This window comes from Heteronotia binoei, chromosome 4, assembly GCF_032191835.1.
Source record: "Heteronotia binoei isolate CCM8104 ecotype False Entrance Well chromosome 4, APGP_CSIRO_Hbin_v1, whole genome shotgun sequence".
Lineage (NCBI taxonomy): Eukaryota > Metazoa > Chordata > Lepidosauria > Squamata > Gekkonidae > Heteronotia > Heteronotia binoei.
This window is the reverse complement of record NC_083226.1, coordinates 133,293,213-133,305,255: the sequence shown is the minus strand read 5'-3', so window position 1 is coordinate 133,305,255 and position 12,043 is coordinate 133,293,213. Positions and strand designations below refer to the sequence as shown.

The 12,043-nt window shown below is 43.5% G+C and overlaps 1 protein-coding gene across 3 annotated transcripts in view; it reads right to left on the bottom strand.

The window, feature by feature from the left end:
- Positions 1 to 12,043, bottom strand: part of LOC132569575 (transportin-1) — a 119,833-nt gene that overhangs the window by 62,347 nt on the left and 45,443 nt on the right. For all 3 annotated transcript variants that reach the window (XR_009555275.1, XM_060235790.1, XM_060235789.1), the window contains 4 exons: positions 11,110 to 11,243; positions 9,313 to 9,394; positions 6,542 to 6,664; positions 430 to 548 (listed from right to left, as the gene is read on the bottom strand). Coding sequence is in view for 2 of the 3 variants with exons in the window: in XM_060235790.1 (XP_060091773.1) it covers positions 430 to 548; positions 6,542 to 6,664; positions 9,313 to 9,394; positions 11,110 to 11,243 (458 nt within the window). In the remaining variant the exon portion in view is untranslated. The remainder of the gene's footprint in view (positions 1 to 429; positions 549 to 6,541; positions 6,665 to 9,312; positions 9,395 to 11,109; positions 11,244 to 12,043) is intronic.

Sequence of the window (12,043 nt, the reverse complement as noted above, 5' to 3'; positions counted from 1 at the left end):
TAAGCTTAAAACATACCATCTGGCTATTACCACAGTTTTAAATAAGTGTTTCAACTTTTCTCTTTTCCCTTTAGACTGCACCCTGCCAATATAGGAACTGTACGCTAAAGTGTCTGACATTTGGTAAAAGGGAAGATAGTGGACCAAGACAAGACAACATACTTCTACCTTCTATGGACGAGAAAGTGAGGCAGTGACAGCACTCCTTGGCTGCACCTAAACAGATATACCTGTCTCTCTACTCTGCACAAACTACAGCACCACCAAAATATACCACTTATCAATTAAACTACTGCCCAAAGCACAAAAACATTATGACAAGGTTTGGCTCATATAAAAGAAAATCCATATAACGATTTTTAAAGGCACTGAGAGCAAGACTAATATATGTTATTGATTTGTCAGTAGAATATTAAAAAATAAACTTACTTGGTAAGATGCCGACACAGCACATCTTTACAAATGGGCTGCTCGGCCAAAGTTAGCCAAAACTCACAAGCCTCCAAAGCCACATTTTCATCTTGGTCCTGTGTCCTTTGCAGCATGTACTACACAGAGCACCAAGATAAATGAAAACGTGTGTTACTCATTCAAGTAAAGTATTTAATACAAGTTAATACAGCAATTCACACAAAGTAATTAATACAAGTTAATACAGAAATGCACACATCACAAGGGGATCATACCATTCTAATCTTGGTTTGGAACTATAGGTCATAGATGCTACTTCAGAAGTGGAAAGTGTACACGAAGAATGACCACCACAGTTAGTTTCTTTTGCCTTATATTCATCTCTTTAAAGTAATATTTTGATTTCACAGCAGCTGAATAGTATTCATTCTGTCATGAACAGTATTCAAGTGCCACAGTACTTTAATATATTATGATTCCACTAGGTTTGTATATTTCCCTTATTACTGATCAATAAACACTGTAGGTATCCAGGACTAACTGAGGATGCTGGCCTCAGAATATGCAACACTGAAACAAGATGACCTTTGTCAACTCTACTGTAAATAAACTGCTGCGGTTTGGATTGAACTATGTAATTTTGCATCATATGTGTCATGTTAACACTTATGCTTTGTTTCCGTTCTGCTTTAGACTTCTGGTTGGTTCAACAACCCAAATCCTTTTCATTTTTTACTGACTGTCCCATTTTGTTGATTTTACTGACTGACCTGTGTGTCCTCCACCTTGAGTCTCAGTGTGGAAGATGGACATAAATAATACAATAAGTATTTCCAAACTTCAAAAGTAACATCAAGTTAACCAAGAAGCAGGGTCATTTTGGTAAAAGTTTGCTTCCTACCGTCTACAGCGCCATATTCTGCATATACCTTAACCTTATTTAAGGTAATAATCTTTTGGCATTTATTTTCTTGCCCCATTGCACATAATTTTTTGTAATCTACAGCATATACTCAGATGATGTTGGAGAAACTGAAATCAGCATATAAATCAAAGTTGATGAGATTATATTGTCTTCACTTTCTTGTATTTTCTCCCTACTATCTTTGCTGCTGTTTGACAGTGCCAAAGAGAAAAAAACAGGTTGCTTACCTGTAACTTATAATCTTCGAGTGGTCATCTGTGCAGTCACACACATGGGTTTTCCCGCTGGGACGAACCCGACATCTGAGAATTCAAAGCTAGCCTAGGCGTTTATTTTGGCGCGCGTTCCCTCCCGCTCTGGGGAGCAGGCATCCACTGCGCATGTCTGGAGCAAGGGGACAGCGCTCCACCCACCCAATTTCTTTCACACCGCTGTAAAGTAGTAGTATAGGTGTAGATCAACTTAAGAAACCAGCAGCGGGGATGGCTGGGTGGGCGTGTGTGACTGCACAGATGACCACTCAAAGATCATAAGTTACAGGTAAGCAACCTGTTTATCTTCTTCGTGGTCTCTGTGCAGTCCCACACATGGGTGACTGATAAGCTGAACTGCACGGAGGTGGGTGCTGGTTCTGAAAAGAAACTTTAGAGGTTAGACATGCATATCAGTCAAGAACGTCCAGATAAGAGTGGAACTGCACTTACCGATGGAGAGACTGCAGGCTTCAATCAAAGATGGAGCGGAGTACAGCCTGCCCAAAGGACGAGTCTCGCCGTGCACGAACATCTATTGCATAGTGCGTGGCGAACGTAGATGTAGAAGACCAAACTGCAGCAGCACAGATGTCTTCCATAGGCACGCCTCTGGAGAAGGCAGAAGACGTAGAAAGAGCTCTTGTAGAGTGAGCTCGTAGGTGTTCTGGGGCAGCTTGCTTAGCCAGTTGATAGCATAGTGCAATGACGGCCACCAGCCATTTAGAAAGTCTCTGGGTAGAGATTCTTTGTCCGTTTTTGTGGGTTCCATAAGCTACGAAAAGTCTCAAGTCTTTACGGAAAGGACCCGTTCTGTCTATATAATAAGCAAGGGCTCAACGTACATCAAGATTGTGCAGAGTTCTTTGGCCCCTGTCAGAAGGGTTTTGAAAGAAAGACGGTAATGTAGTCATTTTTTGTAAATGGAAGGGTGACACCACCTTCGGGAGAAAGGTGGGGGTCAGGTCGTAAAACTACCCTGTCATGGTGGAAGACAGTGTAGGGGGGGTCTGCTCGAAAGGCGCATATATCGCTGGCCCTTTTGCCGGATGTAAGTGCCACTAGCAGTGCTGTTTTCCATGATAAAAGGTGTAGTGGGATAGATGCCATTGGCTCAAAGGGAGGCTTCATTAGTTGACTTAGGACTAAGGATAAGCTCCAGGTAAGGTATAATTGATGGATTGGTGGCTGAAGATGTAGAATGCCCTTAAGGAATGATTTTGCAGCAGGATGGGAAAATACTGTGCGTCCTTCTATATGGGATGGAAGGCCGAGATGGCTGCCAAATGCACTTTCGGCAATGAATAGGTAAGACTGGATTCTGAGAGAGAAAGGGTGTATGATAGAATTTGTGATATAGAAGATGATGCTGGATGGAATTTGTGGTGGGTAGCGTAGTTAGTGAACCGCTTCCACTTCAGGGCGTAAGACTTCCTAGTTGATGGTTATCTGGCATTTAATAGGATGTGTCTGACTTCCTCAGGGAAGTCGGAAAACTGATCCTCCATGTGGTCAGTCGGAGACGACCTGGGTCATGATGTAGGACCTTGCCATTCTGTTGTGAAAGGAGATCCCGAGCTTGAGGGAAGCAGTGGAATACGCTGTTGGAGAGGACGAGGAGGGCTGTAAACCAAGGTTGACAGGGCCACCATGGTGTGACTAGTATGCAGTTGGTTTGATCCAGTTGGATCTTTTGAAGTGTCTTTGTTATTAGTGGAATGGGCGGGAACAGAAAATGAAGTGGTCCGTCCCATTGCTGGAGGAAGGCATCCTCCGCAGATTGGATCGAGGGGGGGCCTCGCATATAGAAGCGGGTGCATTGGGCATTGTCTGGAGAGGCAAAGACATCAATAAGGGGGACTCCAAAGTCCTTGAAGACTGGTTGAAGGTATGTCCTCGAGTGTCCATTCGTGGTCGTTGACGAGTTGTCGACTCAGGGTGTCCACTTGGGTTGTCTGGAACCCTGGTAAGTGTACAGCTGTGAGGTGTATGTCATGTGCGATGCTCCAATACAAAAGGGCTAGAGCTCTTTTGCAGAGGCGGGTGGATGCAGTCCCTCCCTGTTGGTTGATATAGAACACAGTCGCCACATTGTCTGATGTTACTTGGATGTGACGTGATGGCAGGAAGGACTTGAGTGCTCTGTGGAATGCTAGAAGCTCCAGGCAGTTGATGTGGAGCAGGATGGTTAAACAGGAACTTGGATTTCGGTGCATGAATCTTGTATAGAGATTCTACACGTTTTGATGTAGGAGGGATGGAGGCTGGCTTATCCCAGGCTTCTTTCACGGCTTCAAGGTGGACTGGTAACATTGGTAGAGAAGATCCAGCAGGTAGATCGGCGTGAACCAAGTCGTGGACTACATCCAATATTTTAGGGAGATCAGTTGTCAATTTGATATTCAGTGTGGTAGCCATATTAGAAATTAAGTCCAAATAAGATTTTGCTCCTTCTGAAGGGGACAGCTCGGCTGGCTTAGCAATATCGGACGCTGCTGATGCTGGAGAGGAGACTGAATGCGATGATTCAGAAGTTTCAGCTTCAGACTCCTCTTCTGGGGCATCAGGCATCACGGGTAAGTTCGGTACCGAAGGCAGAGGCTTCGTCTTAGGTTGACTTGGTTGTTCAGAAGGTTGCTTTGAAGTCGAAGGCGTTGGTGATGTTGGATCATGGTGCGGCTGAGCGATTCCTCTGCATCAAGGTTGAGAAGAGTCATCACGGTACCGGGGTCATGCCTCTTGGTATCGTTCGTTACGGTACCGAGGGTATTGGTGGTGATGGTAATCAACCGAAGGGGATCTCGAGGGCGTGTAGCAGCACCTATATGGAGATCTAGATGGAGATCGAGACCTACTTTAGTAGCAGTAACGATCTCTGTCCCGACTTGCAGATCTTTCGTGGTATCGATGGGAGTGCAACTCTCTATCTCTCTCTCTGCTAGGGGATCTTTCTCGGTACCGATAAGTCCAGGGTTCCCGGTGTCGAGGGGATTCTATTTGCAGCGGAGATACGGTGGCATCCTTGAATCTCTGTGGTGCGGTCACATCCCGGAAGGAGTGTAGGTCAAGCTGGTGTTCTTGCATCTGGGTTGACAATTCTGCCGGCTCCTCAGTTAGGAAGTGTTCAGGCATGGACTCGTGGATGGACGGCGATGGCAAATGGGACTGGATTCGAATAACTTCTTTGATCCTGTCCATCGGTATTGAGACTGGAGTTGGAGGCGATTTCAGTGCGGGGCCACCATTGGAGCCGCGACGTCAGAAGTTCTGGGATCCGGTGGAGTCGACTTCGGTGTGTCTCTCGGTTCCTGGTGGCCCTTGGATGACGATTCCAAGTGTTTTTTCTTGGATTCGTGGGATTTTTTGGTATGTTTCCTGGACTTAGGCTTACTGGGAGCCGAGGCCACTGAAGCTGCCGGTTTCGCCGCGTCCCTTTGAGGAGTTAGGGAAGGCGGTGATCTTTGGGGCCCAGAAGAATGCGACATAGTAGGTCGCAGAGAGGATTCCAAGAGGTGACTCTTCAGTCTCACGGCGCGGTTCTTTCTGGCCTGCTTTCCGAACTGGATACAATGGACGCAAGTGTCCATTCCGTGGGCCTCCCCCAAACAAAACAAACACAGCGAATGGCCGTCGGACTATGGGATTTTCGTCTCACAGCAAGTACACTTTTTAAAAGTGATTTTTAGATCTTTTCCTTCCATACGCCCGGGGGGGGGGGTAGGGAAAGGAAGTAAGAAGATAGAAAGCGGGTAAAGATATATATATTATATGATACCAGTAGAAGAAAAGGAAGTGAAGTTCGAACAGAGGTCAGTCACGGATAAGGTAAGGATGAGGTAAAAGGCTAGGTTGACGAAGGTGACGCAGCGAGGAAGGACTATCCCGGGCGGCGGTTAGAAAGAAACTGGGTGGGTGGAGCGCTGTCCCCTTGCTCCAGGCATGCGCAGTGGATGCCTGCTCCCCAGAGCGGGAGGGAACGCGCGCCAAAATAAACGCCTAGGCTAGCTTTGAATTCTCCAAGGTTGGGTTCGTCCCAGCAGGAAAACCCATGCGTGGGACTGCACAGAGACCACGAAGAAGATCATGAAGTGTTGATATTATCTCTTGGCAACTGGTGGCATGTTTAATGCAACCCCCAATGATTCTTAAAAATATTTTATTTATCTGACTTCAGGGTTCTCTCCCCCCGTCTCCAAGTATGCTTTGAGAGCAAAGATTGGAGCTGGCTCATGTAAGTGAATCTGTCACTTCTTTTTTCTCCATGAGATATCTTGTGGGTCTAATATGCACTTCTATGACTGCAAAAATGGTCATAGCCATGTTGGTCTGAAGCAACAGAACGAAGTAGGAGTCAACTTCCACCTTTAAGACCAACAAACTTTTATTCATAATGTAAGCTTTCATGTGCTAGAAGCACACTTCATTCTGAATAAAGTACATTCGTTACAGAATACAGATATCCACTGCTCAATTTATAAGTAACATTTCTCCACATGATCCCATATACTAGAAATGGTGCATGGAGAAAACAGGAAAACAGCTCTCACATATGGGAACCAGCAGTTCGTCTTCTACTAACTGATGCTGGGTGTTTTTTAAGCCTTAGAAAGTAATTAGAGTATTCAATCAAGGTACTCAAGTATCCACACTTTATGCAAATGATGGACAAGGAACCAACAACACACAGAAATACAAAAGGCCATTAAAAATCATTCTGAAGAACACATTTTACATAGCCACAGGCAATATAGTTTTCTTCCTTCACGTTTCATACTAACAGGTACAAGAAAGAATATTCAGGAAAGTGTGGATCCTTGCCATAGAAGAAAACAATATAATGTGTTTTGGAAGACTCTAAATTTTACCCTACTCACATCTCTACCTCACAATCCTTAAATGCACAGAAGAAGCCTAATTCTATCCCTTCACCTTCTAAGTGAACTGTAAAAGTTACCTCCACAATACTAATCATATGGGGAAGCAAGCGGTCCATTCGAACTTCAAGCAGCATCACCAGAGCCCGACAAACATTTTTACGTACTTCAGGCTCCTCATCCCCAGCCAGTGCAAACAGATTCTGTTAAGGGAAAGCAAATATTTTGTTCACTTATATAGTTCATTCTTAGCCCACGTTTCGTCAAAGGAGCACAGGGGAACATATATAATTTTCCTTGCCTCCATTTGGCTCTCACAACTACCATCCTGAGGCAGGTCAGACTGTATGATTGGCCCCAAGATTAACTAACAACTTTGCATAGCAGAATGGGGATCTGAACCTGGGTTTTCCAGATCCTAGTCCAACACTCTATTACACCACAACAGCTATCACAATGTAAATACTGTTTTATACAAATCCCAATAGTCAGTGTCCCATATCTACCAGGTTAAATTTTGATTATTTCAATGTGAATAGTTCACATTATTTGGAGGGATATAAATGGTGTGGTTTTTTGTTTGTTATATAAACAGTGTACAGAGAGCCAGTTTGGTGTAGTGGTTAAGTGTGCAGACTCTTATCTGGGAGAACCGGGTTTGATTCCCCACTCCTCCACTTGCACCTGCTGGAATGGCCTTTGGTCAGCCATAGCTCTGGCAGAGGTTGTCCTTGAAAGGGCAGCTGCTGTGAGAGCCCTCTCCAGCTCCACCCACCTCACAGGGTGTTTGTTGTGGGGGAGGAAGGTAAAGGAGATTGTGAGCCGCTCTGAGACTCTTCGGAGTGGAGGGCGGGATATAAATCCAATATCATCTTCTTCTTCAGATTTAAGAGCAGGCTAGTATCTGTAGGCTTTGAAATGAACGCTGCAGCAGCAAGTTTTTGCTGCTTTATAGGAGCAGTTTAACTAGAGGAGGGAAAGTGTTTGTGTATCTAAATAAAATGCTTCCAGACATGATTCCGCAACAAATGGTTAACACAAAGTATCCAAGAAGATACATTTAGGTGCTACATTAATTGGAACTTGAAACTGGAGGCTCTTGAGATGAGCGCAGTCTACTTCTCTAGCTTAAGCTATTTTATAGACAAAATACTATCGTTTCTACATTAGATGTTTTCTGGGCCTTCTAAATTGCTGGCTGAGTTTTAAAGTTGATGGTTAATTGGAGCTCTATAATTCTCTGTTCTAATTTTTATATATAGTGTTTAATCATTTTTGTATAAACTGCATTGAGCATGCTTTGTAGGTACGTACCCAACATTACATCAGTATAGTATATTAGGACTTCCCATCATATTAATATAAACATTTTGCTGCACTTCAATAAAAGGAAATGCTTCATCAAAGTAAGGAGAAGTAAGCTAATTCTTCTTGGACAGTCCTATGCCTGATTCTGACAACATTCAGTCTCTTGTGGAAAAGTGTCTGCGATCAATATATTACACTACACTAGGGGGACTGGAACTCTCCTTCATCAGAGAAATCCACCCGGAACTGGAAGTTAGATATGTACAGTTGTTGCATTGCACACAAGGAGCAAATATCTACAAAGGCCATGAGAAACATACCAAGCAAAAGCAGCAAATACATCAGCTTATTTTAAAAGTGCCTGAATTAGAAATCCTGATGAGTAAGGGATTGGCACAAACCAACTCACAAACTTAGTTTTGTGATGAAAATCACCCGGTTTGTGAGCTGAATGTCATGTGACCGCGTTTTTCACAGAGGTTCATGCAGTTCATGTTAGCAGTCTCTCCACGAGTAAAGTTCAAGTGGCAAATTCTGGATGAACTTGCCACTTGGATTTCACTTGTGGGCAGTGTAGCATGCAAAAGCCATTTAAAGAGAACATTCCATTTAACTTGCTTTTCCAAGATCTCCCCCCGCCCCTTCCATTGTGCTGGCCTTGGAGAGCCACCCCAGCAGAAAGGAGAGAAGGATCTCATCCCCCACTCCATTCTGCTGGCCTTGGGAAGCCACCCCTAGCAGAAAGGATTTCTTCTGATTTCAGATCTTTCCATCACATCATGAACCTCATGAACAAACCAGTTCAGTAAAGAGGGAGGCTTATAAAGGTTTGTGGTTTGTGTGATCCCATGAACCAGGACAAACCTCCATTTTCCTAGTTCATGTCCACTTCCAGCCTTCCCAAAAATGCTAAGCAAGGAACGTGTCCTGGTCTGTGTTCTTGCCCCACCCAAGGCTGTTTAGTTTTGGACAGCAGATGAACAGCTTTCTCACCTTAATTAGAACAATGTTTCTGTTGATCAGCAGTGCTTACAAGTAGCCTTTTGGCTATAATGTTGCCTTAGCCATAACTGTGCCCATCTTTGTGCCAGGGCCCATTCCACTCAATGTCAAACTGAGCAAAAAAGGCATCATGGTCAAGTGGCAGGAGGGAAGCCAATAAGGACAGTACCAACATGAATGAAAGGATCAAGGTGTTTCTTTGAAGCTATATTAGGGTAGAAATGAGGTTGCCATGGTGCCAAGCCACATGTGAGCCAGACCGCAAAGAACGCTATGCACTGAAGAACTATGCTGAGCTATGATTTCATATTTTCTGACTTCACAGTTCCCCCATTTCCATTCTTCTACTGCTGCAGGTCAGGTGGATGGGGCAAGAGACTTAAGTCTGTCATATATAATGAATGTAATCAGAGTTTTACATCCAACTAGTTAGCCTTTCAAACAAGTCTGCAAATCTAGTGCACAGCCTTATCAGAAAAAAAATTTAATTCCCCCAATCCTACACACATTAGCATTAAGCAATGAAAAGACAGTCTCCTACCTCAATAAATCCATCAATGTGCATCATAAGGGCTTGAGTCTTACTGATGATAAACTGGTTGACACATGCAACTGCATGGGACCTACAAAGATAATTTTTTTATGGAAAACTGAATCATACACTGAAAGTAAAAACACAGAATGCATTTAAAACACCTAAAAACCAAAGTTTTAGATTTATCCAAACAATTTCAAACATTTCCTTTCCCAAGCACAGTTCACATGCCCAAAGTTCCTCTAAGGTTTGAGAGCAGTTTCTTGAGCACTATTCATCAGAACATTTGTACTCCACCTATCTATTAATACCAGCACCCAAAGCTGCTTCCCTCACCCCATTCAGTCACAGCTGACGTATGGTGAACCCATGGTGTTTTCAAGACAAGAGACATTCACAGGTGGGTAGCCATTATAATCCTGTCATTCTTTGGTGGTCTCCCTTCCACCAGGACTGACCATGACCAACCCTGCTTTCACTTCCTAGATCTGACAAGATCAGGCTAGCCTGGACTATCCAAGTCAGTGCAGTTTACAAAGCTCTAAAACCAAAAAGATCACAATAAAAAACTAAGCTAAAATCAAAACAAGAAGGCTAAGATAGCAATGATCCCAAACTGCTCCACTTTCTCTGAAGGTCTACTGGAGAGACCAGGGATGAGAGGAGAAGGCACAACACTGGAAAAAAATACCTTCTCCAACCCTAAAATGGTCTGCTAAAGCAAGTTCTTTAGATACAATTTCCCCAACCAGTGCAGTTGCCAAACAACCTCAGCAACAGAGAAGGGGCCTTTCTTCTCCCAAGCTATGGCTCTTAACTGCTCCTTTTCCTTCTCCAGCTTGCTACTGGGAGAGGTGACAAGAGTCCTCTCCTCAGCCCTCAGGTTAGGCTGAGATAAAGCGACAGGATCAAAGCTACCAGGTGAACTGACCTCTACAGCAGTGGTCTTGAACCTTTCCAGACATGGACCTGCTAATCACAAGACTTACATAAGAAGGACTCTCACAGGGGCAAAGGCCAAGACTGTGAGACTAAAAGAGCTGGAAAAACAAGACAAGCACCAACAGGTATACTACTGATGAACAAGTCAGAGGTCAGAACTCTGGAGAAATCCTTTCCATCTGCTGAGTGACCTAGCCCCATCATTCTTCTGCTCCTTTGAATGCCCATGCAATGAGAAACAGACGAGGTACCCTTGCTCTCTGTGCATGTGCAATCATGGACCTCCCAGAAAATAGCAACAAAAATGCAGGTATGCAGGAGCTCAGACAGCAAGGCCTGAAGACCACTGCACTTCCACCACACAGTGTGGGGCACTAAAATCAAGGCCAGAACACTATCTGAGAATAACATGAAAAGAAAATTAATTACCCTTGCTAACAAGTCTAAATGTTACTAGCCTGCCTTCCTACCCTCATCCATTATCTGCCTATCAAATGTCTCCAGGGGACAAAAAAAAATTCCTTTTATTTCTACTTAGAAAAGTTTCCCAGTCTAATAGGCCATACCAATGGCTTACAAGCCTATCTTAATTGGAACTAATGAAATGAAATTAATGAGTCTCCAATGAAATTAGCCTTCCATGTAACATCTTTAGTACCATGCAACATGAAAAGAAACACTTAGTGAAAGCAAAATGATCACAAATGAAGGCTCTGGAAACGAGTATCATTCAGCTAAGACTTTGAAAATGGTTAGCTGACAGTAGCACTCAAGTTAACATTTAAAATGTTTCTCCATAAAAAAATCTTGCTGATCAATCTATTGCGGGGGGGAGAGAGAAAGGCTTTCATTATCAGTTACCTTATTTTGGGGCTGCTGTGCTTGAAGAACTGTAAAAATTTAGGAATCATGATATTGAGAGGTCGCTCTAATATATCACTATCTAAGATTTCAGCAGAATCTTCACAAATCTTCTGAAGTGCTCCAAATGCACCCTGAAAGGTAGATCCACATTTTGGTATTTCACAGAAGCATATACACAGATAGATACTGATATTTTGTAAATTCTTACCCTTCTAAGGAATAATTAGAGTACCTCACGGCAGCTTAAATTCTGAAAACAATGGATAATATTCTCCAGACCACAACACACTGATTTATTGTGCTGATGATGTTGAGAGAGAAGGGCTTTTTGTTACCAGTGGAAGTAGGGCAGTCTGTCAACAGGAACTGCTCCTAGTAGCAGACAGGGTCTTTGAAGTTATGACATCATGCAGGAGGAGGTCTTACTTGATAGAACAGTATGAAAACAAAACTGTTCATTCTCAGCAGTTTGTAGGAACTAAAGCTGAAACCAGTTCCAATATCAATATAAAACATTTCAGGAAAAAAAAATTAAGGAAAAATGGATTTCCTCAGGGTTCCCCTAACTAGCTTTAACACTTCTGTGCACATATGAACATGCAAACATGACGTATGCCACATTGGATTATCGGTCCATCTAGCCTTATATGGTTTATTTGGACTGCCAGCACCTCTCCAGGGCTTGCCAATACCTGCTACATGAGAAGGCGGAACTGAATCTGGAGCACAAAGGTTTGCAGAAGAAAGTCTTAAATGTGAGCCACATCCCATCCCTAACAAGCAACAGCACACAAGCCAGTCTGCTAACTGGAACACTTAATCTACGAAGATGGGTGAGACTGCCCAACTGCCAGTAGAAAGAACAAAAACTTACTGTTAAGTAACAGAATTCCCTTTTCTCTCTGCAGTGCCAGTATGGTCATCTCTCAAA